The sequence below is a fragment of the Salvelinus alpinus genome, chromosome 4 (genome assembly GCF_045679555.1).
Source record: "Salvelinus alpinus chromosome 4, SLU_Salpinus.1, whole genome shotgun sequence".
In the NCBI taxonomy this organism is placed as follows: domain Eukaryota; kingdom Metazoa; phylum Chordata; class Actinopteri; order Salmoniformes; family Salmonidae; genus Salvelinus; species Salvelinus alpinus.
Window position 1 is genome coordinate 23,186,246 of NC_092089.1, and position 26,797 is coordinate 23,213,042.

The 26,797-nt window shown below is 41.8% G+C and overlaps 2 protein-coding genes across 2 annotated transcripts in view; one reads left to right on the forward strand and one right to left on the reverse strand.

Moving 5' to 3' along the window:
- cyp21a2 (cytochrome P450, family 21, subfamily A, polypeptide 2) overlaps positions 1–4,409 on the forward strand; it is a 16,713-nt gene extending 12,304 nt beyond the window's left edge. The window contains exons 10-12 of the mRNA XM_071396087.1: positions 2,377–2,543; positions 3,665–3,768; positions 3,983–4,409. Coding sequence (XP_071252188.1) covers positions 2,377–2,543; positions 3,665–3,768; positions 3,983–4,230 — 519 coding nt within the window. The 3' untranslated portion in view covers positions 4,231–4,409. The remainder of the gene's footprint in view (positions 1–2,376; positions 2,544–3,664; positions 3,769–3,982) is intronic.
- A 68-nt stretch (positions 4,410–4,477) lies between these two features.
- LOC139572545 (choline transporter-like protein 4) lies at positions 4,478–26,431 on the reverse strand. The gene is made up of 22 exons (XM_071395256.1): positions 26,398–26,431; positions 25,790–25,838; positions 25,357–25,430; positions 25,019–25,097; positions 24,037–24,136; positions 23,583–23,714; positions 23,242–23,302; positions 22,909–23,023; positions 22,628–22,711; positions 17,576–17,688; positions 16,562–16,684; positions 15,984–16,083; positions 15,802–15,894; positions 12,788–12,893; positions 12,131–12,390; positions 11,369–11,463; positions 10,302–10,405; positions 10,067–10,140; positions 9,837–9,907; positions 9,202–9,296; positions 8,112–8,196; positions 4,478–4,651 (listed from the first exon to the last, which is right to left on the reverse strand). The coding sequence occupies exons 1-22, from the start codon at positions 26,429–26,431 to the stop codon at positions 4,539–4,541; spliced, it is 2,160 nt and encodes a 719-aa protein (XP_071251357.1). The 3' UTR covers positions 4,478–4,538.
- Positions 26,432–26,797: the final 366 nt, after the last annotated feature.

A 26,797-nucleotide genomic window follows, 5' to 3' on the forward strand; every position in this document is an offset into this window, starting at 1 on the left:
AACTAGATAGACTATACTACCACCCGGGGTACGCGTAATGTTGTCTGGAGTACGTCAAATAACAATGTGATTCACACTTTTTAAAAATGTTTTCTGCTTCACATTTTCAAACAGTCCAACGGGGCTATACATTTGGGTGAGGCTTTTTTCCTCGCCTGAGTAGCCTTGTTTCACTGCCAAAAATAAAATTAAACCATTTAGTGTTCAGCGGAATAACAACAATGTCGAATACAGGTAGCCTAGTCAAATAATTAACATGCAATCACATTAACCGTTACTCACGGGAATTCCACTAACGGTCCATATGTAGCCAAACCTAGCTGCTGCTCATGTTGGTATCTGTACTGATGGCACAAAAGCCATGACCGGGAGACATAGTGGAGTGGTAACATGCGTGCAAGCAAATGCCCCCGACGCCACTTGGGTACACTGCAGCATCCACCGAGAGGCTCTTGCTACCAAGGGAATACATGACAGCTTGAAAGACGTTTTGGACACTACAGTGAAAATGGTTAACTTTGTTAAAGCAAGGCCCCTGAACTCTCGTGTATTTTCTGCACTATGCAAAGATATGGGCAGTGACCATGTAACGCTTTTACAACATACAGAAGTGAGCTGGTTATGAAGGGGCAATGTATTGACAAGTTTTTTGGAATTGGGAGACGAGCTTAAAGTTTTCTTTAGTGACCATAATTTTCACTTGTCTGACGAGTTTCTCACACGACTGGCCTATCTGGGTGATGTTTTTTCTCGACTAAATGATCTGAATCTAGGATTACAGGGACTGTCCACAACTATATTCAATGTGCGGGACAAACTTGAGGCTATGATTAAGAAGAGCTCTTCTCTGTCTGCATTAACAAGGACAACACACAGGTCTTTCCATAATTGTATGATTTTTTGTGTGAAAATGAACTCAAGCTTACGGACAATGTCAAATGTGATATATGTGATATGTGATATATGAAGCACCTGAGTGAGTTGGGTGCGCAATTACGCAAGTACTTTCCAAAGTGGATGACACAAACAACTGGATTCGTTATCCCTTTCATGCCCTGCCTCCAGTCCACTTACCGATATCTGAACAAGAGAGCCTCATCGAAATTACAGCAAGCGGTTCTGTGAAAATTTAATTTAATCAGAAGCCACAGACAGATTTCTGGATTGGGCTGCACTCAGAGTATCCTGCCTTGGCAAATCACGCTGTTAAGACACTGATGCCCTTTGCAACCACGTACCTATGTGAGAGTGGATTCTCGGCCCTCGCTAGCATGAAAACTAAATACAGGCACAGACTGTGTGGAAAATGATTTACGACTGAGACTTTCTCCAATACATCCCAACATTGCAGAGTTATGTGCATCCTTTCAAGCACACCCTTCTCATTAACCTGTGGTGAGTTATTCACAATTTTAGATTAAGGTTTTAAATAAGGTTTTATATGTAAGATGGTTAAATAAAGAGCAAAATTATTGATTACTATTATATTATTATTTCTGCCCTGGTCGCATAAGAGCTCTTTGTCACTTCCCACGAGCCGGGTTTTGACAAAAACTCACACTCATTCTTATGTTTAATAAATGTATCACTACTCTACACACTATACTACAATACACTACACTACACTGTATTCACCAGTGTCCTCAGACCTTTGATATATGCATTACATAGTATTCTATAGAGATGGAACTAGACTGAAACCCACAGATGTGTTGTTGACTTGCATTCCATTATAGACTGTAAGTCAAAACTTACGTTTGAGATCACTTCACATGGTGAGATGCTTCTCTCTTTCTCTCTCCCTCCATCTCTCTCACTCTCTCTCCCTCTATCTCTCCCTCTGTCTCTATTACTCTCTCTCTCTCTCTCTCTCTCCCTCCATCCATCTCTCTCTCTCTCTTTCTCTCTCCCTCCATCCATCTCTCTCTCTCTCTCTCTTTCTCTCTCCCTCCATCTCTCTCACTCTCTCTCCCTTTATCTCTCCCTCTGTCTCTATTACTCTCTCTCTCTCTCCCTCCATCCATCTCTCTCTCTCTCTCTCTCTCCCTCCATCTCTCTCACTCTCTCTCCCTTTATCTCTCCCTCTGTCTCTATTACTCTCTCTCTCTCTCCCTCCATCCATCTCTCTCTCCCTCCATCTCTCTCACTCTCTCTCTCTCTCCCTCTGTCTCTATTACTCTCTCTCTCTCTCCCTCCATCCAACTCTCTCTCTCTTTCTCTCTCCCTCCATCTCTCTCACTCTCTCTCTCTTTATCTCTCCCTCTGTCTCTATTACTCTCTCTCTCTCTCCCTCCATCCAACTCTCTCTCTCTTTCTCTCTCCCTCCGTCTCTCTTACTCTCTCTCTCTCTCTCTCTCTCTCTTTCCTCCTCCCTAGGTGCAGTACAGAGTGTATGATGAGATGTGTTCGGTGCTGGACGGGCGCTACCCTCAGTACAGTGACAGACACAGGCTGCCAGTTCTGTGTGCTGTGATCAGTGAGGGGCTCAGACTCAGACCTGTGGCTCCGCTAGCCGTGCCTCACAGAGCCATCAGAGACAGCAGGTGAATGGAAGATATACCAGGGGAGGCTGGTGGGAGGAGCTATAGGAGGACGGGCTAAAATGGAATAAATGGAACAGAGTCAAACATGTGGTTTGCATTTATTTGATGTGTTTGACTCCGTTCCATCAAATCCATTCCAGCCATTACAATAAGCCTGTCCTCATATAACCCCTCCCACCAGTCTCCTCTGAGATATACTTACTGTAGTATCATATAGCATTACTGTATAGCATTACTGTATATCTTTACTCTATATCTTTACTGTATATCTTTACTGTATATCATTACTGTATATCTTTACTCTATATCTTTACTGTATATCATTAATGTATATCATTACTGTATAAGATTACTCTACAGAGCATCTCAATAAATGCACTGTGGGAAAGTACTGTACAGCTATGTGTAACTTTCACCATCCTATGGGAGCTTATGTTTTGATGCTGTTACTCTGCTTTGTACAGTACATTTGCCCTGCCAACTTCCCTTCTGTGCCGTTTTTCTACCTAAAAGGAATACCTCATCATATGTTTATACACTGAGTACACAAAACATTAAGAACACCTGCTCTTTCCACGACACAGACTGACCAGGCCAATCAGGTGAAAGCTATGATCCCTTAATGATGTCACTTGTTAAATCCACTTCAGTCAGTGTAGATGAAGGGGAGGAGACAGGTTAAAGAAGGATTTTTAAAGCCTTGAGACAATTGGGACATGGATTGTGTATGTGTGCCATTCAGAGGGTGAATGGGCAAGACAAAATACTCCATTGCCTTAAAATGGGGTAAGTTAGTAGTAGGTGCCAGGCGCATCAGTTTGTGTCAAGAACTGGAACACTGCTGGGTTTTTCACGCTCAACAGTTTCCCGTGTGTATCAAGAATCGTCCACCACTCAAAGGACATCCAGCCAACTTAACACAACTGTGGGAAACATTGGAGTCAACATGGGCCAGCATCCCTGTGTAACGCTTTCGACACCTTGTAGTCCATGTCCCAATGAATTGAGGCTGTTCTGAGGGAGGGGGGGGTACAACTTAATATTAGGAAGGTGTTCCTAATGTTTGGTATACTCAATGTATGTGCAATGTATAATTCTGTGTCTATTCCATATGTGTTCAGTATTGCAGGCTACTTCATCCCTAAAAACACTGTCATCATCCCCAATTTGTTTGGGGCGCATCATGACCCTGCAGTGTGGACGGATCCCTATGCCTTCAAACCAGGTGCTGGGCTATTGAGTGTACTGGCAATGTCCCAAATGGCATCCTATTCCCTATAGAGTGAACTACTATTGATCAGCGCCCATAAGGCTCAGGTTAAAAGTAGTGCACTATATAGGGAATAGGGTACCATTTGGGATGCAGGCCTAGCATTCCTTTCACTTGGCTCAGCAACATAGTTCCAGCAGCAGCTAACAGTAGACCCTATCTCTTTCAGAGCGGTTCCTGGAGGGTGGGGGGGCCTCGACGCGTGCTCTCCTGCCTTTCGGCGGGGGCGCTCGGCTGTGTTTGGGGGAGGCCGTGGCCAAAATGGAATTGTTTCTGTTCACCGCCTACTTGTTGCGTGATTTCCAGTTCGTACCTGCTGAAAGCCAGACCTCTCTACCAGACCTGACAGGAGTAGCCAGTGTGGTACTCAAAGCCAAGGCCTACACAGTCATAGCACAGCCCAGACCTGGGCCTTGACCTCTCACAGAGTTTGTTCATGTACAGTGATCACATTACATTTCTATCAATCATTAGGCTCTAGAGGAAGTATTCCTGTAAGAGAAGGCATATATTGTGTAGTATTGTGCAGTAATGGTGAAGTAATTGGAATGTATAGAATAATATTTTCTATTTCTAATAAATACTTCCTCTTTTAACAAGGAAGGATGCATTTCTTACTCCCTAAATAGATACACCATAGGTAGCCTGAATGAGAATGCTGATAGGTTTATTAGAAGAGGGTTGGGCTAAAGGTTAGGGGTTAACTCGGGGGTTAAAGGTTACTACTACTCTGGCAGGGCTGTAACAAACGGTTTGGGTTTGCGGAGGATCCTCATCAGGTTCCTGGACATGTAATAAGGCTTCTGCATAGTTCCATCATTCCTCTCTAGATCTTCCACTGTATGAGGGAGAAACACTGGAGTCACTCTACTACTCTACTACTCTACTATACCTTACTATAATGTACCTTACTATACCTTACTATACCTTACTATAATGTACCTTACTATACCTTACTATAACTTACTATACCTTACTATACTGTAGATTACTATACCTTACTATATTGTACCTTACTATACTGTAGCTTACATATTGTACCTTACAATACTGTACCTTACAATACTGTTGCTCACTATACCTTACTATACCTTACTATATTGTACCTTACTATACTGTACCTTACTATACTATACCTTACTATACTGTAGCGTACTATACTGTACCTTACTATACCTTACTATACTGTAGCTTACTATACTGTACCTTACTATATATTACACCATACTATACCTTACTATACTGTACCTTACTATACCTTACTATTTTATACCGTACTATATTGTACCTTACTATACTGTAGCTTACTATATTGTACCTTACTATACTGTAGCTTACTATATTGTACCTTACTATACTGTATCCTACTATACTGTAGCTTACTATATTGTACCTTACTATAGTATACCTTACTATATTGTACCATACTATACCTTACTATATATTACACCGTACTATACTATACCTTACTATACTGTACCTTACTATACCTTACTATTTTATACCGTACTATATTATACCTTACTATACCTTACTATATTATACCTTACTATATTATACCTTACTATATTACACCTTACTATATTTTACCTTACTATATTATACCTTACTCTATTATACCTTACTCTATTATACCTTACTATATTATACCTTACTATACTATACCTTACTATAGTACACCTTACTATATTATACCTTACTATACCTTACTATAGTACACCTTACTATATTTTACCTTACTCTATTATACCTTACTATGTTATACCTTACTATATTTTACCTTACTATACTGTGCCTTACTATATTATACCTTACTATATTATACCTTACTATATTATACCTTACTATACTGTACCTTACTATATTATACCTTACTATACCTTACTATACCTTACTATATTATACCTTACTATACTGTACCTTACTATATTATACCTTACTAAACCTTACTATATTATACCTTACTATATTATACCTTACTATATTATACCTTACTATACCTTACTATATTATACCTTACTATATTATACCTTACTATATTATACCTTACTATATTATACCTTACTATACCTTACTATACCTTTATACCTTACTATATTATACCTTACTATATTATACCTTACTATACTGTACCTTACTATATTATACCTTACTAAACCTTACTATATTATACCTTACTATATTATACCTTACTATATTATACCTTACTATACCTTACTATATTATACCTTACTCTATTATACCTTACTATATTATACCTTACTATATTTTACCTTACTATATTATACCTTACTCTATTATACCTTACTCTATTATACCTTACTATATTATACCTTACTATATTATACCTTACTATATTTTACCTTACTATATTATACCTTACTCTATTATACCTTACTCTATTATACCTTACTATATTATACCTTACTATACTATACCTTACTATAGTACACCTTACTATATTATACCTTACTATATTACACCTTACTATATTATACCTTACTATACCTTACTCTATTATACCTTACTATATTATACCTTACTATATTATACGTTACTATATTATACCTTACTATATTATACCTTACTATATTATACCTTACTATATTATACCTTACTATATTATACCTTACTATATTTTACCTTACTATATTATACCTTACTCTATTATACCTTACTCTATTATACCTTACTATATTATACCTTACTATACTATACCTTACTATAGTACACCTTACTATATTATACCTTACTATACCTTACTATAGTACACCTTACTATATTTTACCTTACTCTATTATACCTTACTATATTATACCTTACTATATTTTACCTTACTATACTGTGCCTTACTATATTATACCTTACTATATTATACCTTACTATATTATACCTTACTATACTGTACCTTACTATATTATACCTTACTATACCTTACTATATTATACCTTACTATATTATACCTTACTATATTGTACCTTACTATATTATACCTTACTATATTATACCTTACTATATTATACCTTACTATATTATACCTTACTATATTATACCTTACTATATTATACCTTACTATATTATACCTTACTATATTATACCTTACTATACTGTACCTTACTATACTGTGCCTTACTATATTATACCTTACTATATTATACCTTACTATACTGTACCTTACTATACTGTGCCTTACTATATTATACCTTACTATATTATACCTTACTATATTATACCTTACTAAACCTTACTATATTATACCTTACTATATTATACCTTACTCTATTATACCTTACTATACTATACCTTACTATATTATACCTTACTATATTATACCTTACTATATTATACCTTACTATATTATACCTTACTATATTATACCTTACTATATTATACCTTACTATATTATACCTTACTATATTATACCTTACTATATTATACCTTACTATATTATACCTTACTATATTATACCTTACTATATTATACCTTACTATATTATACCTTACTATATTATACTTTACTCTACCACAAGACCACCTTACCCTGTTAGAGGTAATAGTGGTGTAGGTATTGGAGGGTTAGGTGGTGTTGTGGTGTTGGAGGGTTAGGTGGTGTTGTGGTGTTGGAGGGTTAGGTGGTGTTGTGGTGTTGGAGGGTTAGGTGGTGTTGTGGTGTTGGAGGGTTAGGTGGTGTTGTGGTGTTGGAGGGTTAGGTGTTGTTGTGGTGTTGGAGGGTTAGATGGTGTTGTGGTGTTGGAGGGTTAGGTGGTGTTGTGGTGTTGGAGGGTTAGATGGTGTTGTGGTGTTGGAGGGTTAGGTGGTGTTGTGGTGTTGGAGGGTTAGGTGGTGTTGTGGTGTTGGAGGGTTAGGTGGTGTTGTGGTGTTGGAGGGTTAGATGGTGTTGTGGTGTTGGAGGGTTAGGTGTTGTTGTGGTGTTGGAGAGTTAGGTGGTGTTGTGGTGTTGGAGAGTTAGATGGTGTTGTGGTGTTGGAGGGTTAGATGGTGTTGTGGTGTTGGAGGGTTAGGTGGTGTTGTGGTGTTGGAGGGTTAGGTGGTGTTGTGGTGTTGGAGGGTTAGGTGTTGTTGTGGTGTTGGAGGGTTAGGTGGTGTTGTGGTGTTGGAGGGTTAGGTGGTGTTGTGGTGTTGGAGGGTTAGGTGGTGTTGTGGTGTTGGAGGGTTAGGTGGTGTTGTGGTGTTGGAGGGTTAGGTGTTGTTGTGGTGTTGGAGAGTTAGATGGTGTTGTGGTGTTGGAGGGTTAGGTGTTGTTGTGGTGTTGGAGAGTTAGATGGTGTTGGTACTCACAGAAGCAGAGAAACAGGGTGTCAATACACATGCTGTAGACACTGAAGAAGCCCTGAGCGATGAGGTAGGCTCCCGCCATCACGGTCTGCAGAGCAACATTACGACAACATAGCTGCATGACTTTTAACAGTACCAATCAATACAGTGCTGAGGATACATACAGTACATGTGACTTGTAACTAAAATAGACGCCAGTTAGCAACATAGGCTACTGCGTTAATAGTCCCATATCTGCCTCCCGAGTGGCACAGTGGTCTAAGGCACTGCATCGCAGTGCTAGCTGTGCCACTACAGATTCTGGGTTTGATTGAGTCCAGGATCTGTTGCCGCTGGCCGCGACTGGGAGACCCATGGGGCGGTGCACAATTGGCCCAGTGTCGTACGGACTAGGGGACGGTTTGGCAGGGAGGGATGTCCTTGTTCCATCGTGCACTAGTGACTCGTGTGGTGTGCCGGGCGCAATGCACGCTGACGCGGTTGCCAGGTGTACGGTGTTTCCTCCAACACATTAGTGTGTCTGGCTTCTGGGTTAAGTGGGCATTGTGTCGAGAAGCAGTGCGGCTTGGTTGGGTTGTGTTTCGAAGGAAGCATGGCTCTTGACCTTCGCCTCTCCTGAGTCCGTACGGGAGTTGCAGCGATGAGACTAACTACCAAATGGAAACCACAACATTGGGGAGAAAACGGGCTAAAAAATAAATAATCATCTGATATCAAAGGAGGTTTGACAAAGTTCAACAGTGAAAGAAATGAAAATCAGCCATTTTCATGATCTAATTTCTAAATCCATTTCAAACCTGCATACAACGTCTAATGCAGGGTTTCCCAAACCTGGTCCACGGGACCCCAATGAGTTTACTTTTTGTTTTTTGACCTAGCATTACACAGCTGATTCAAATGATCAACTAATCATCAGGCTTTTATCATTTGAATCAGCTGTGTAATGTTCAGGTAAAAACCAAAACGTGCACCCCTTGGGGTCCCGAGGACCGAGTTTGGGAAACACTGGTCTAACGTCTTCATCGAAGATAGAATGTGAATGAAGGACTGGGAGTGTTGAGTGTTTGGTAACAACACAATTGCATGGACGTACCAGGATGGGAACCCAGTAATAGTTGAGCATCTCGGCCTGGAAGGTGTCGCCAGGCAGGCGGATTTGTCCAGAGAAGAAGAAGAAAGCCAACACACCTGGTAAAACAGAGACAGATCAGCCATTAGATCATTATATTAGTCATACTTCCTTAGTGAAGGAAAACAAGATGCTGATAATAAACACAACCACTGAAGATAAAATGTCCAACACCATAGTTACAGTACTATGCTTTATACTATTTAATGTGTATGAAGATTCTTATAATATCAGAAGTCCAGTAGTTCACACACAATATTCATTTAGCCTGAAATCCAGTCTGTTTGTGTTTATTATTTAACCAGGCAAGTCAGTTAAGAACAAATTCTTATTTACAATGACAGCCTACTCCAGCCAAACCCAGACAACACTGGGACAATTATGAGGTGCCCTACTGGATGTGAACCAGGTACTACAGTGACACCTCTTGCACTGAGATGCAGTGCCTTAGACCGCTGCACCACTCAGGAGTGATAGTAACAAGTTTGGCATGACAAGGACTGGCAAGTAGAGGAATGTTGGCAGAAACAGACTGGATTTCAGGCTGCTATTCATACTTAAAGGTCAAACAAATGTGAGTTCATGTAAACTTCTCTTACCAACTAATGCCACCACTAGTAGTTTGCCAAAGAATATGAGCATGTCTGTCACTCTGTCCAGTAGCACCACCCTGTGGACAACAAGAGGATGACACATTAAAGAATCTTGACAACCTGGAAGCATCTTACATAGAAACCAATATCAATGTCTTTGACTATATTGGAAGTAACGAAAAATAAAAATAAAAGAGAGAGCAGAAGATCGACCAACCAAATAAACCCAGTCTTACCGTCCGATGTGCCTCATCAACAGACTGTATGCATTTTTGGCTGACACACAGAAGCTCTCCCCGTAGATGGCGATCTATCAGTCATTCAGAATGATGCATTACTGACATTACTGACGAGTATGAACTGCATGTTCCTACACCAAGAATAAATGACCAGCTGAGCTAGAAGAGGTGCATGGATGCTAATGGCTGCTAAAAGGAATGCCAGACAGTGACAGACAGTCATGTGACTGACCATGATATAAGCGTTCCTGTTGAGGATCTTCAGGAAGTATTCCAGACACCAGAAGCAGCATCTGAGACAGTTTAACAGGAACCGACCACAGGCATTCTGAGAACCTGGAGACACATCACAACATGGGATTCCCTTTAGTCAATGACTGGGGAATCATACAGTCACATCAACAGGATGTTCCCTTTAGTCAATGACTGGGGAATCATACAGTCACATCAACAGGATGTTCCCTTTAGTCAATGACTGGGGAATCATACAGTCACATCAACAGGATGTTCCCTTTAGTCAATGACTGGAGAATCATACAGTCACATCAACAGGATGTTCCCTTTAGTCAATGACTGGAGAATCATACAGTCACATCAACAGGATGTTCCCTTTAGTCAATGACTGGAGAATCATACAGTCACATCAACAGGATGTTCCCTTTAGTCAATGACTGGAGAATCATACAGTCACATCAACAGGATGTTCCCTTTAGTCAATGACTGGAGAATCATACAGTCACATCAACAGGATGTTCCCTTTAGTCAATGACTGGAGAATCATACAGTCACATCAACAGGATGTTCCCTTTAGTCAATGACTGGAGAATCATACAGTCACATCAACAGGATGTTCCCTTTAGTCAATGACTGGGGAATCATACAGTCACATCAACAGGATGTTCCCTTTAGTCAATGACTGGAGAATCATACAGTCACATCAACAGGATGTTCCCTTTAGTCAATGACTGGAGAATCATACAGTCACATCAACAGGATGTTCCCTTTAGTCAATGACTGGGGAATCATACAGTCACATCAACAGGATGTTCCCTTTAGTCAATGACTGGAGAATCATACAGTCACATCAACAGGATGTTCCCTTTAGTCAATGACTCATAAAATCACACCTATCTGTGCATACTAGTGGATGACAATGAAGCAGTGTGTGTGTGTGTGTGTGTGTGTGTGTGTGTGTGTGTGTGTGTGTGTGTGTGTGTGTGTGTGTGTGTGTGTGTGTGTGTGTGTGTGTGTGTGTGTGTGTGTGTGTGTGTGTGTGTGTGTGTGTGTGTGTGGACTTACCCCTGGTCTTACGGTTCAGGTACTCCAGCACCAACCTGACTAGCTGGAAGCAGGTGAGGAGGAGGGCTCCAAATGCCAGAGAGCCCACGTGGTACCTTCCAGGAATTAAAAAAATAAACACATTTCATAATGAACTCCACATGAACACACAAGCAGAACCCAACGTTTGCTACTGAAATACACCAAATTAGACGCACAGTCTAAAAAGATATGACATTACATATCTCTTCAAACTGACCCATCATTATGCTTAGCTTATCTACTACAACTAGTGCCCTCATATTCAAGATAGGTAAGCTTTGTGGTATTTTATTAGGATCCCCAGTAGCTGTTGCAAAAGCAGCAGCTACTCTTCCTGGGATCCACACAAAACAAGAAATATAATACAGAATGACATAATACAGAACATCAACAGACAAGAACAGCTCAAAGGCAGAACTACAGACATTTTTTAAAAGGCACATGTAGCCTACATATCAGTAGAAACTCACAAACTATCTAGGTCAAATAGGGGAGAGGCGTTGTACTGTCAGGTGTTGCTTTATCTGTTTTTTTTTTAGCAATATGAGATGGAAGGAAGTTCCCTGCAATAAGGGCTCTATATAATACTGTATGCTTTCTTGAATTTGTTCTGGATTTGGGGACTGTGAAAAGACCCCTGGTAGCATGTCCGGTGGGATAAGTGTGTGTGTCAGAGCTGTGTGGCTTAAGGCACAATCCTATGTCCCCACCCACAGAAACCCTTAGTCCCTCATGTCTTACTGTAGAGTGCGTATGAAGCACTGGGACAGGGCGAAGGGTGAGATTTCTGCAGGCTTGCTGAAGGCCCAGTAGTATGAAGCGAAGGTCCCAGCCAGGGTACATTGGCCCAGGGCGATGACAAAGTTCACACACCACAGGAAGGCAAAGACGTTGAAGACCTGCAGGTAAACCAGGTTCTGCTGGAACAGGCCTGTGTCATCGTACTTGAAGAAGATGCAGCGCACCGACGGGCAGTATGGGTAGGCCGAGGAGTTGAACGTCTGGGTAGGGAGAGGACAGGACAGGAGAGGAGAGGAGAGGAGAGGAGAGGAGAGGAGAGGAGAGGAGAGGAGAGGAGAGGAGAGGAGAGGAGAGGAGAGGAGAGGAGAGGAGAGGAGAGGAGAGGAGAGGAGAGGAGAGAACAGGACAGGACAGGAGAGGACAGGAGAGGACAGGAGAGGAGAGGAGAGGAGAGGAGAGGAGAGGAGAGGAGAGGAGAGAACAGGACAGGACAGGAGAGGACAGGAGAGGAGAGGAGAGGAGAGGAGGGAAGAAATATCAGACAAGTGGGAGGCAGTGTTTCCCCTAGTTTACGTAATTTCAAGGTGGGTTGCAAACATGGGGTTCTGACATCAGAATAATTTGTCAATTGAAACCAATAGAAGCCAAGCCATCTACCTGTGGCTTGCAGGTCTCAGAGCCATTGATGAGACTACACTTATCTACAGAGGGGTCGCTAAGAGACACCACTCTGTAGAGAGGGGCCCCTGATGTGACCAAGTATCTGTGGGGAACCTCGAGTCAAGGACCCAACCAAACTAAAGGCAAAAACCAGGGGTTGGAAACAAAATGATTTTCCAATCGTTTTGTTCTGAACAGAATCATCATTTTTTGGTTTCCGTTCCACTGTTCCGACCAGGAAACAAAAGTTATGAATCGGTTTGAACCAAAAAAAAACTAATTGTTTATATCGTTCCTTTCTGTTCCTTTTTAAACCTCAGAAATGTTTTTTTTTTACATTTAGCTCGACTTTACCAATCAGTGTGGATAGAGCAGCTTGCTATGGAACGGGCAAGCTATTTACATGACTTCACCAATCAGTGTGGCTAGAGCAGCTTGCTATGGAGCGGGCAAGCTATTTACATGACTTCACCAATCAGTGTGGATAGAGCAGCTTGCTATGGAGCGGGCAAGCTATTTACATGACTTCACCAATCAGTGTGGATAGAGCAGCTTGCTATGGAGCGGGCAAGCTATTTACATGACTTCACCAATCAGTGTGGATAGAGCAGCTTGCTATGGAGCGGGCAAGCTATTTACATGACTTCACCAATCAGTGTGGCTAGAGCAGCTTGCTATGGAGCGGGCAAGCTATTTACATGACTTCACCAATCAGTGTGGCTAGAGCAGCTTGCTATGGAGCGGGCAAGCTATTTACACGACTTTACCAATCAGTGTGGATAGAGCAGCTTGCTATGGAGCGGGCAAGCTATTTACACGACTTTACCAATCAGTGTGGATAGAGCAGCTTGCTATGGAGCGGGCAAGCTATTTACATGACTTTACCAATCAGTGTGGCTAGAGCAGCTTGCTATGGAGCGGGCAAGCTATTTACATGACTTCACCAATCAGTGTGGATAGAGCAGCTTGCTATGGAGCGGGCAAGCTATTTACATGACTTTACCAATCAGTGTGGATAGAGCAGCTTGCTATGGAGCGGGCAAGCTATTTACATGACTTCACCAATCAGTGTGGATAGAGCAGCTTGCTATGGAGCGGGCAAGCTATTTACATGACTTCACCAATCAGTGTGGATAGAGCAGCATGCTATGGAGCGGGCAAGCTATTTACATGACTTCACCAATCAGTGTGGATAGAGCAGCTTGCTATGGAGCGGGCAAGCTATTTACATGACTTCACCAATCAGTGTGGCTAGAGCAGCTTGCTATGGAGCGGGCAAGCTATTTACATGACTTCACCAATCAGTGTGGATAGAGCAGCTTGCTATGGAGCGGGCAAGCTATTTACATGACTTCACCAATCAGTGTGGATAGAGCAGCTTGCTATGGAGCGGGCAAGCTATTTACATGACTTCACCAATCAGTGTGGATAGAGCAGCTTGCTATGGAGCGGGCAAGCTATTTACATGACTTCACCAATCAGTGTGGATAGAGCAGCTTGCTATGGAGCGGGCAAGCTATTTACATGCATTGGACAGACAAGTGTAGGGCGCGAGATGCGACTGAAATTTTGCGGGTGGGGGGAGAGCGAGAGAGGGTGAAGGAGGAGTCTTGGCTTGAAGCACTGGGCATCTTGCTGTTATGACATGCATTATCTGAATTAGGCCCACAGAATTATACCTACGGAGGAACGGCTTCTATGAAGGAACTTTGAATGTCTTTGAACTTGAGAGTTGGCTTAACGATGGACCACAAGCTTGTGTGTGCAGAGCAGCACCAGAATTAAAATGAATCCAATGTGAAATGTGTTAACAATAGTATCTGAAAAGAATAATCCATTAATCTGTACTAAAAAGTCTCTCTCTCCAATTTCTGAATCATGCTTGTAACGTCAGAAGGCTACAATAGACTATACTTCAAAGGGGGAGGGGCTACAGTAGACTATACTTCAAAGGGGGAGGGGCTACAGTAGACTATACCTCGAAGGGGGAGGGGCTACAGTAGACTATACTTCAAAGGGGGAGGGGCCACAGTAGACTATACCTCGAAGGGGAGGGGCTACAGTAGACTATACTTCAAGGGGGGAGGGGCTACAGTAGACTATACCTCGAAGGGGGAGGGGCTACAGTAGACTATACTTTCAAAGGGGGAGGGGCTACAGTCGGCTATACTTCGAAGGGGGAGGGGCTACAGTAGGCTATATCTCGAAGGGGGAGGGGCTGCAGTAGACTATACTTCGAAGGGGGAGAGACTACAGTAGACTATACCTCGAAGGGGGAGGGGCTACAGTAGACTATACTTTCAAAGGGGGAGGGGCTACAGTCGGCTATACTTCGAAGGGGGAGGGGCTACAGTAGGCTATATCTCGAAGGGGGAGGGGCCACAGTAGACTATACTTAGAAGGGGGGGGAGGGGGCTACAGTAGACTATACGTCGGAGGGGGAGGGGCTACAGTAGACTATACTTCGGTAGGGGGAGGGGCTACAGTAGACTATACTTCGGGGGGGCTACAGTAGACTATACTCCGGATGGGGAGGGGTTACAGTAGACTGTACTCCGGGGGAGGGGGGAGGCTACAGTAGACTATACTTCGGGGGGGCTACAGTAGACTATACTTCGGGGGGAAGGGGGAGGGGGAGGTAGCCTACACACACACACTGGTAAAGATTTTCAGTTGGCAGGCAGACACTGGAATACGTTTCTGAATGACATAGGCGCTTTGTTGCGTTTTTTTGTGAGACTGGAACCTAAAAGAACTGGAACCTAAAAGCACGTTATTAACCGGTTCCAATGCTTTTAAAATAACGGTTCTGTTCCAGAACAGTATAGATCACTTTCGTTCCCGATTCTCTCTCTGTTCCTCTAAAAATGTTGTTCTTTTCTCGTTTTCTGTTCTGTTCCAACCCCTGGCTAAAACACACATGACAAAATAAGTAGTAAAAATAACCATTTAGCTTATGCATTAGAAAGCATTGGAAATGGAAACCCCATGTATGATGGGCCAAAGGATACAGGGAGGTCATTCCCCAGTAGGCCACACACACCACCAGCAGAACAAAGGTAAACAGAGGGTAGAGCAGGGTGGACATCAGGTAACCCACCACCCTGCAGACAGAACACACACATTACACCTCATTTCATACAGGATAAAACGCTAATAGATACAATAAATCAAATCTGAGGCAATGTCCGACCTGCTGGACTCCTCCATGAGAGCAACAGCAACAGAGAGTCTCCTCCTGAGACAACTAAGCACCAGAATCAAAATGGACTCCCACACACACAGGATGATCACTGAGGAAAGAAAGAAATAGTGGTTTTTATTGAGCTGGCCAGGTTTCCCTTGTAAAAGAGGTCTTCTGACCTCAATGGGACATCCTGGATAAAAAATGTTAAATAAAATAAATAGAAACATATGCCAATCTTTGACTACCAAGCACCAAAACAATATAGGCCCAATATACAACCCTTAGACGTTAGATAATGACCAAACTCACAGGAAGCAAGCCAGGTCTCTTTGACTACCGAGCACCAAAACAATAGAGGACACAGGAGGCTGGTGGAACCTTAATTTGGGAGGATGGGCTTGTGGTAATGGATGGAGCGGAATGAGTGGAATGGTATCAAATACATCAAACACATGGTTTCCAAGGGCTTGATGCCATTCCATTTACTTCGTTCCAGATACTATTATGAGCTGTCCTCCCGTCAGCAGCCTCCACTGATATAGGCCCAACATAACCCATAGACAGTACATAATGATCAAACTCACAGAAAGCAAGCCAGGTCTCTTTGACTTGAAGGTAGACTGAGATATTTGTATTGAAGCTTAGATCACCGAACTTCAGTTTAGAAGTGCTGAAATGGTAGTATTCTGTGTAGCAGTGCCATATTCCTGGGGAGGAGAAGAACCCATTATGCAAATTCTGTCATAATTCTAGATTTAACAGAAAACCAAATAAGGCTAGTATGTGAGTATAAAATAGTGATTGCTAGATACAAAAGATTGGAAAGTCAAAATAGTAAGCAAAGCATTTTGGCCCTTGTCTTTCTTGTCTGCAAGCACAGACAGACAGACAGACAGACAGACAGACAGACAGACAGACAGACAGACAGACAGACAGACAGACAGACAGACAGACAGACAGACACACACACACACACACACACACACACACACACACACACACACACACACACACACACACACACACACACACACACACACACACACACACACACACACACACACACACACACACACACACACACACACACACACACACACACACACACACACACACACAGACACACACACACACACACACACACACACACACACACACACACACACACACACACACACACACACACACACACACACACACACACACACACACACACACACACACACACACAGACAGACAGACAGACAGACAGACAGACAGACAGACAGACAGACAGACAGACAGACAGACAGACAGACAGACAGACAGACAGACAGACAGACAGACAGACAGACAGACAGACAGACAGACAGACAGACAGACAGACAGACAGACAGACAGACAGACAGACAGACAGACAGACAGACAGACAGACAGACAGACAGACAGACAGACAGACAGACAGACAGACAGACAGACAGACAGACAGACAGACAGACAGACAGACAGACAGACAGACAGACAGACAGACAGACAGACAGACAGACACCACCACTTTATCCCTACATATGATCCACATAATCTAGTCCAGGCTGCAGGGCTGTATGAGCCAGACTTACCGTAGCCTCCCACCACCAGAAGTCCCACCATGAGAATCCAGACCAGGACAATGGCCAGGTACCTCAGCAGCAACATGAACACCACACTGACTAGCAGAGCCAGCGTCAGACCACTGCAAACACAGCACGCAGCAAACTGTTGGAGAGCAGCTGAGGCATGGTATGGGCATGCTAAACACTCTGGCTGACTGGCATTAGTGTTGGTTGACAAGCAACTGTCCAGAGCAACCACCAGACCACTGCAAACAACTAGACATCCAATGTCTATACTGACATACCACTTCTAATACATGGTCAACACATTGCTACGTGGTAGGATAGTGTGGATATTGGAACAGAGACAGCTCAGGCAGTGTAAAACACCAGTGGACTAGTTGGTGCTGGTAGACTGACAAGATTTAGTGTTGGTTGGTTTACTAGCGTTAGTACCGGTTGGCTGTTGCCGGTTGGCGCGGCCGGTAGCCTAGCGGTTAAGAGCCGACTAGGGGAAAATCTGCCGCTGTTCCCTGGAGCAAGACACTTAACCCTGATTGCTCCTGTAAGTCACTCTGGATAAGTGTCTGCTAAATGATTCAAGTGTAAAAATGTTGACAAGCATTTGCATTGGTTAGTTGAAAAGCAATTGCCAGGCTTATAGGTTGGCTGTGAACAAGACTACAAAGCATTGGCTCAGAGCCTCTTCTCAGATCTCCAGACACTATAATACAAGACCCTGTGGTGGATCAGTAAGGATATAGACACTATGGTGGATCAGTAAGGATATAGACACTATGGTGGATCAGTAAGGATATAGACACTATGGTGGATCAGTAAGGATATAGACACTATGGTGGATCAGTAAGGATATAGACACTATGGTGGATCAGTAAGGATATACACACTATGGTGGATCAGTAAGGATATAGACACTATGGTGGATCAGTAAGGCTATAGACACTATGGTGGATAAGTAAGGATATAGACACTATGGTGGATCAGTAAGGATATAGACACTATGGTGGATCAGTAAGGATATAGACACTATGGTGGATCAGTAAGGATATAGACACTATGGTGGATCAGTAAGGATATAGACACTATGGTGGATCAGTAAGGATATAGACACTATGGTGGATCAGTAAGGATATAGACACTATGGCGGATCAGTAAGGATATAGACACTATGGTGGATCAGTAAGGATATAGACACTATGGTGGATCAGTAAGGATATAGACACTATGGTGGATCAGTAAGGATATAGACACTATGGTGGATCAGTAAGGATATAGACACTATAGTGGATCAGTAAGGATATAGACACTATGGTGGATCAGTAAGGATATATACACTATGGTGGATCAGTAAGGATATAGACACTATGGTGGATCAGTAAGGATATAGACACTATGGTGGATCAGTAAGGATATAGACACTATGGTGGATCAGTAAGGATATAGACACTATGGTGGATCAGTAAGGATATAGACACTATGGTGGATCAGTAAGGATATGGACACTATGGTGGATCAGTAAGGATACAGACACTATGGTGGATCAGTAAGGATATACACACTATGGTGGATCAGTAAGGATATAGACACTATGGTGGATCAGTAAGGATATAGACACTATGGTGGATCAGTAAGGATATAGACACTATGGTGGATCAGTAAGGATATAGACACTATGGTGGATCAGTAAGGATATAGACACTATGGTGGATCAGTAAGGATATAGACACTATGGTGGATCAGTAAGGATATAGACACTATGGTGGATCAGTAAGGATATAGACACTATGGTGGATCCGTAAGGATATAGACACTATGGTGGATCAGTAAGGATATAGAAACTATGGTGGATCAGTAAAGATATAGACACTATGGTGGATCAGTAAGGATATAGAAACTATGGTGGATCAGTAAGGATATAGACACTATGGTGGATCAGTAAGGATATAGACACTATGGTGGATCAGTAAGGATATAGACACTATGGTGGATCAGTAAGGATATAGACACTATGGTGGATCAGTAAGGATATAGACACTATGGTGGATCAGTAAGGATACAGACACTATGGTGGATCAGTAAGGATATAGACACTATGGTGGATCAGTAAGGATATAGACACTATGGTGGATCAGTAAGGATATAGACACTATGGTGGATCAGTAAGGATATGGACACTATGGTGGATCAGTAAGGATATACACACTATGATGGATCAATAAGGATATAGACACTATAGTGGATCAGTAAGGATATAGACACTATAGTGGATCAGTAAGGATATAGACACTATGGTGGATCAGTAAGGATATAGACACTATGGTGGATCAGTAAGGATATAGACACTATGGTGGATCAGTAAGGATATAGACACTATGGTGGATCAGTAAGGATATAGACACTGTGGTGGATCAGTAAGGATATAGACACTATGGTGGATCAGTAAGGATATAGACACTATGGTGGATCAGTAAGGATATAGACACTATGGTGGATCAGTAAGGATATGGACACTATGGTGGATCAGTAAGGATATACACACTATGGTGGATCAGTAAGGATATAGACACTATAGTGGATCAGTAAGGATATAGACACTATAGTGGATCAGTAAGGATATAGACACTATGGTGGATCAGTAAGGATATAGACACTATGGTGGATCAGTAAGGATATAGACACTATGGTGGATCAGTAAGGATATAGACACTATGGTGGATCAGTAAGGATATAGACACTATGGTGGATCAGTAAGGATATAGACACTATGGTGGATCAGTAAGGATATAGACACTATGGTGGATCAGTAAGGATATAGACACTATAGTGGATCAGTAAGGATATAGACACTATGGTGGATCAGTAAGGATATAGACACTATGGTGGATCAGTAAGGATATAGACACTATGGTGGATCAGTAAGGATATAGACACTATGGTGGATCAGTAAGGATATAGACACTATGGTGGATCAGTAAGGATATAGACACTATGGTGGATCCGTAAGGATATAGACACTATGGTGGATCAGTAAGGATATAGACACTATGGTGGATCAGTAAGGATATGGACACTATGGTGGATCAGTAAGGATATAGACACTATGGTGGATCAGTAAGGATATAGACACTATGGTGGATCAGTAAGGATATAGACACTATGGTGGATCAGTAAGGATATAGACACTATGGTGGATCAGTAAGGATATAGACACTATAGTGGATCAGTAAGGATATAGACACTATGGTGGATCAGTAAGGATATAGACACTATGGTGGATCAGTAAGGATATAGACACTATGGTGGATCAGTAAGGATATAGACACTATGGTGGATCAGTAAGGATATAGACACTGTGGTGGATCAGTAAGGATATAGACACTATGGTGGATCAGTAAGGATATAGACACTATGGTGGATCAGTAAGGATATAGACACTATGGTGGATCAGTAAGGATATAGACACTGTGGTGGATCAGTAAGGATATAGACACTATGGTGGATCAGTAAGGATATAGACACTATGGTGGATCAGTAAGGATATAGACACTATGGTGGATCAGTAAGGATATGGACACTATGGTGGATCAGTAAGGATATACACACTATGGTGGATCAGTAAGGATATAGACACTATAGTGGATCAGTAAGGATATAGACACTATAGTGGATCAGTAAGGATATAGACACTATGGTGGATCAGTAAGGATATAGACACTATGGTGGATCAGTAAGGATATAGACACTATGGTGGATCAGTAAGGATATAGACACTATGGTGGATCAGTAAGGATATAGACACTATGTGGATCAGTAAGGATATAGACACTATGGTGGATCAGTAAGGATATAGACACTATGGTGGATCAGTAAGGATATAGACACTATGGTGGATCAGTAAGGATATAGACACTATGGTGGATCAGTAAGGATATAGACACTATGGTGGATCAGTAAGGATATAGACACTATGGTGGATCAGTAAGGATATAGACACTATGGTGGATCAGTAAGGATATACACACTATGGTGGATCAGTAAGGATATAGACACTATGGTGGATCAGTAAGGATATAGACACTATGGTGGATCAGTAAGGATATAGACACTATGGTGGATCAGTAAGGATATAGACACTATGGTGGATCAGTAAGGATATAGACACTATGGTGGATCAGTAAGGATATAGACACTATGGTGGATCAGTAAGGATATAGACACTATGGTGGATCAGTAAGGATATAGACACTATGGCGGATCAGTAAGGATATAGACACTATGGCAGACCAGTAAGGATATAGACACTATGGCAGACCAGTAAGGATATAGACACTATGGTGGATCAGTAAGGATATAGACACTATGGTGGATCAGTAAGGATATAGACACTATGGTGGATCAGTAAGGATATTGTGTATTTGTATTTATTATGGATCCACATTAGTTCCTGCCAAGGCAGCAGCTACTCTTCCTGGGTTCCAGCAAAAATTAAGGCAGTAATATACATTATAATAACATTTTGAAACATTCAAATACATTTTAGAACACATTTCACAATACATGAATTGTGTACCCTCAGACCACTACTCAACTACAGTACAACACAATCCAGGTGTACATGTGTGTATAGTGTGTATGTTATGTGTGTTTGTATGTGTGTGATTGTACCTGTGTGTGTGATTCTTCACTGTCCTCGCTGTTACATAAGGTGTATTTTTATCTGTTTTTTTAAAATCAGATTTTACTGCTTGCGTGAGTTCCTTGATGTGGAATAGAGTTCCATATAACCATGGCTCTATGTAGTACCATGGCTCTATGTAGTACCATGGCTCTATGTAGTACTATGGCTCTATGTAGTACCATGGCTCTATGTAGTACCATGGCTCTATGTAGTACCATGGCTCTATGTAGTACCATGGCTCTATGTAGTACTATGGCTCTATGTAGTACCATGGATCTATGTAGTACCATGGCTCTATGTAGTACTATGGCTCTATGTAGTACCATGGCTCTATGTAGTACTATGCGCCCACTGTGAGATAGTTGGAAGCTCAGACTTACAGTAAGATCCAGTACCAGGAGGAGGCAAAGTCCTCAAAGATCCTCACTCCTATGGCCTTTCTGTTGAAGCCTGATATCAGTGAGCTGGAATAACGGAAAGATATAGTAGGTTAGGGGACAGTGATGATCTGTTTAGACACACATAGTCTGTGTCCCAAATGGCACCATATTCCCTATGGGCCCTGGTCAAAAATAGTGCACTACAAAAGGGAAAGAGTGCCATTTGGGACACAGCGTATAGTATCCACAGGAGAATATTAGTTCAATGGATGAATGATAACCCCATGGCGCTTCTGATGCTGTTGACTGTCTCGTTGACGGAGGCCATTCCGGGCAGAGTGAAGTTGGAAGGAGCACTTTTGAGAGCATGTAGACTGGGCAAACACCTCCCCAGAGCTGTAGTGATTCAAACGGCAACATACGGACGGGTAGAGTGAGGGAAAGGTTCAGAGTGGATTCACTTCAGTCTCCTGCTGTTTCAATTCATCCTTTGTACCATGATTATGTAGACATCATTTTCATTTGATTTAACCTTTATTTAACTATTATTTAATGTAGACATTAACAGTCCTGTCAGTAGATGTGAGGATGGATGCCATGTTAAACTACTTCACCTGATTTACTTGGAACAAGGAAGGACGGACAAAGTTCTGCATCAAGGATCTCTTGGACAGTCTGAAAGAGAGAGTACAGGACCAAACATGACTAGAAGGATGGCCAATATACAGAAGCACTGTATAACAGACACACTCATGTAGAAACTACATCTGTTTCTAATCAATGTCTCAAATTAAAATGTTTTCCAATCACCCAAACCCTTTAACTCAGAATGAAACACAGACATAAGCTACACTGTAATGCAGCTATGCTTGACAGAATGCTTGGGACTAATGGTCTCACACACCCAGTTCCAGTCTCTATAAGCACATTGATAACAGTGTAAAATGCCCGGTACCCAGGTGGTGGTAGTCAGGTTGAGGCTGTGGTCACAGTACTGCTGATGGAAGAAGTCTTTGGGATTGGCGTCGGGGTCATAGGCAGCAGCAGACAGCATCCAGAAGTGAGACGGACACTTAGGGACACACACCTGCAGAGGAAGGGACAGAGAGATGGGAGGGACCAGACATTAGTGTACGGCAAACCTTGATTGCCCGCAGTCTCACATTTGACGTATCACAGGTAACGAAAGTGTGAGTGAAACCATCAAGAGAGAGAGTCAAATCTCAAATGAAACCCTATTCCGCATATGATGTGGCCCCATACTGTTGACTATTACATTAGGTGGTGTGTGTCCTAAGCTCTATGTTGTATCCTATGCATTATGTCCTATCTGTTATGTCCTACGTGACTCTGGTCAAACAGACGGGGACAGGTAGGATGTGATCGTACAGATACAGTTTGAGTCTGACCTGTGTGGTGGGACACTGTACGCCTCCGAGCGCTGCTGCCATCACCTTGGTGGTCGTGGCACACTTCAGTATGTCCACATAGATCATCCTGGGCTGGTCTCTGACAAGACACAGGTACAAACAAAGACTGACTTGTCTCAACATGATCTCTTTCAGACACTCAATGAGTTAGCATACTGCACATCCAGGCCACTGTTCCAGCATCCTGACAGGCACCCTATACCCCTTTAGAGTGACCCACTTTATAGTTCTGTTTAGGACTCATCCATATTTTCTGATGCATGGCCTGTAGCTAGGTACACATACAGTAACATTGGACCTATAACTAGGTAGATATACAGTAACATAGGACCTATAACTAGATAGACATACAGTAACATTGGACCTATAACTAGGTAGATATACAGTAACATAGGACCTATAACTAGATAGACATAACATAGGACCTATAACTAGGTAGACATACAGTAACATAGAACCTATAACTAGGTAGACATAACATAGGACCTATAACTAGGTACACATAACATAGGACCTATAACTAGGTAGACATACAGTAACATAGAACCTATAACTAGGTAGACATAACATAGGACCTATAACTAGGTAGACATACAGTAACATAGAACCTATAACTAGGTAGACATAACATAGGACCTATAACTAGGTAGACATAACATAGGACCTATAACTAGGTAGACATACAGTAACATAGAACCTATAACTAGGTAGACATAACATAGGACCTATAACTAGGTAGACATAACATAGGACCTATAACTAGGTAGACATAACATAGGACCTATAACTAGGTAGACATACAGTAACATAGAACCTATAACTAGGTAGACATAACATAGGACCTATAACTAGGTATACATAACATAGGACCTATAACTAGGTAGACATAACATAGGACCTATAACTAGGTAGACATAACATAGGACCTATAACTAGGTAGATATAACATACGGCTACTCACCTATTCATCCCCACTCCACAGAACATTCCGGTGGAGTTCCTGGGGAAGAGAACATGGCGAGGGTCTCCAAACAACCAGGCTGATGGAGGGAGAGAGAAAGAATCAGAGGAAATCATATCACACACTTCCATGACAGGGGTTTAATTTTGAGTTCCTGTGAACTTTCACAGTGGTTCGGTCGATGTAGCTAGGCCTACTGTGCTGTACACTAAAAAGATGGCCGAACAGTATACAGGGGAATCGTCTCAGATACTGACTTTTTAGATGAGCATGGGATAAAACAGATAACATATGATGACAGTCATGCCATCTTCAAACGATGATGAAGACTTCCCTACCCAGAACTCCCATGACCATGTAACCAGCTATGACAGCCAAGAACAGTATGCAGCAGATCAGATCTGTGCAGCTCCTGAAATGACACAAAGAAATTAAATCAGCTGATTCAGATGCTTGAACAAGGTGGACTTAATCCACATGACAGCAAGCTAGCATGTCCGCATTCAAAAGAGAATCTAAGATGTAATGTGAGCGTGATTTTGTATTTGTGCTTCTGCATATGCTGTGATTTTAGCAGTGCTTTTTTATCTATGCTAATAAAAAAATAGAATCGGTATGTATATGTCCCAAATTTCAACCTATACAGACCCTGGATAAAGGTACTGCCCTAGTGTAGGGAATAGGTTGCTCTTTGGGACGCAAACCGTAAAATAGGCCAAATGGAAATCGAGATTGAATGAAGGCAAACAACCAATGATGGCCGGCACAAACCTCTTTCGTACTGGTCCACTGAAGAATGGATCATAGGGAGCGGCATAGCCTAAAATAACAGAGGACAAATTAAGCACACAGGGTTCTTTCAGACAGAACATTGGTCAAAAGACTTTTACTTTTGCACCAGTTTATCACTGTTGATGTCTGATGTAACTGCAAAAACGAGAAGGCCAACAACATTGGCATTAGTTTGACTGCCTCTGATCTGGGGGACTCACTAAACACACATGCTTTGTTTGTAAATTATGTCTAAGTGTTGGGAGTGTGCCCCTGGCTATCCGTAAATTTAAAAAACAAGACAATTATGCCATCTGGTTTGCTTAATACAAGGATTTTTAAATGGTTTATACTTTTACTTTTGATACTTAAGTATATGTTAGCAATTACATTTACTTTTGATACTTAAGTATATTTTAGCAATTACATTTACTTTTGATACTTAAGTATATTTAAATAGTAATTTCCTGTGTGACTTTCACTTTTACTTGAGTCATTTTCTATTATAGTATTTTACTCAAGTATGACAGTTGGGTACTTTTTCCAACACTGAATATTGATTAGTGACTGCATATACTGAAATTGTTGAGATGGTTGGAATAACTCACCCTTCTCTTCCGCCCTTTTACTGGTTCCTTTCATTTTCATGACCTTGCGCCGAAGAAACGGAGCGTTTGACTCGAAATGGTCGCGCACGGGTTGACGTTCAAGGTCGAGTTTAGCTTTGTTCAATCCGAACATCTGGACGTCTTTCCCGCGTTGTTAAACGGTGACGTCATATAGGTACCTGTACAACCGTAGGCAACAGCGCGACCCTGTCATTATGACATACATTTGGGAATGTTGCTGTATGATCGGTAGGGAAACAGTTGATCTCGTGGCCCCATTCAAAACATTTTGCCTCTTCCTGCTATGCGGATTTAATTCAATAAATCAATCAATGAGCAGGCTGAATTTTTAAAATAAATCTAATAAATGTAATATGGGAGAATAGTAGGATATTCTTTA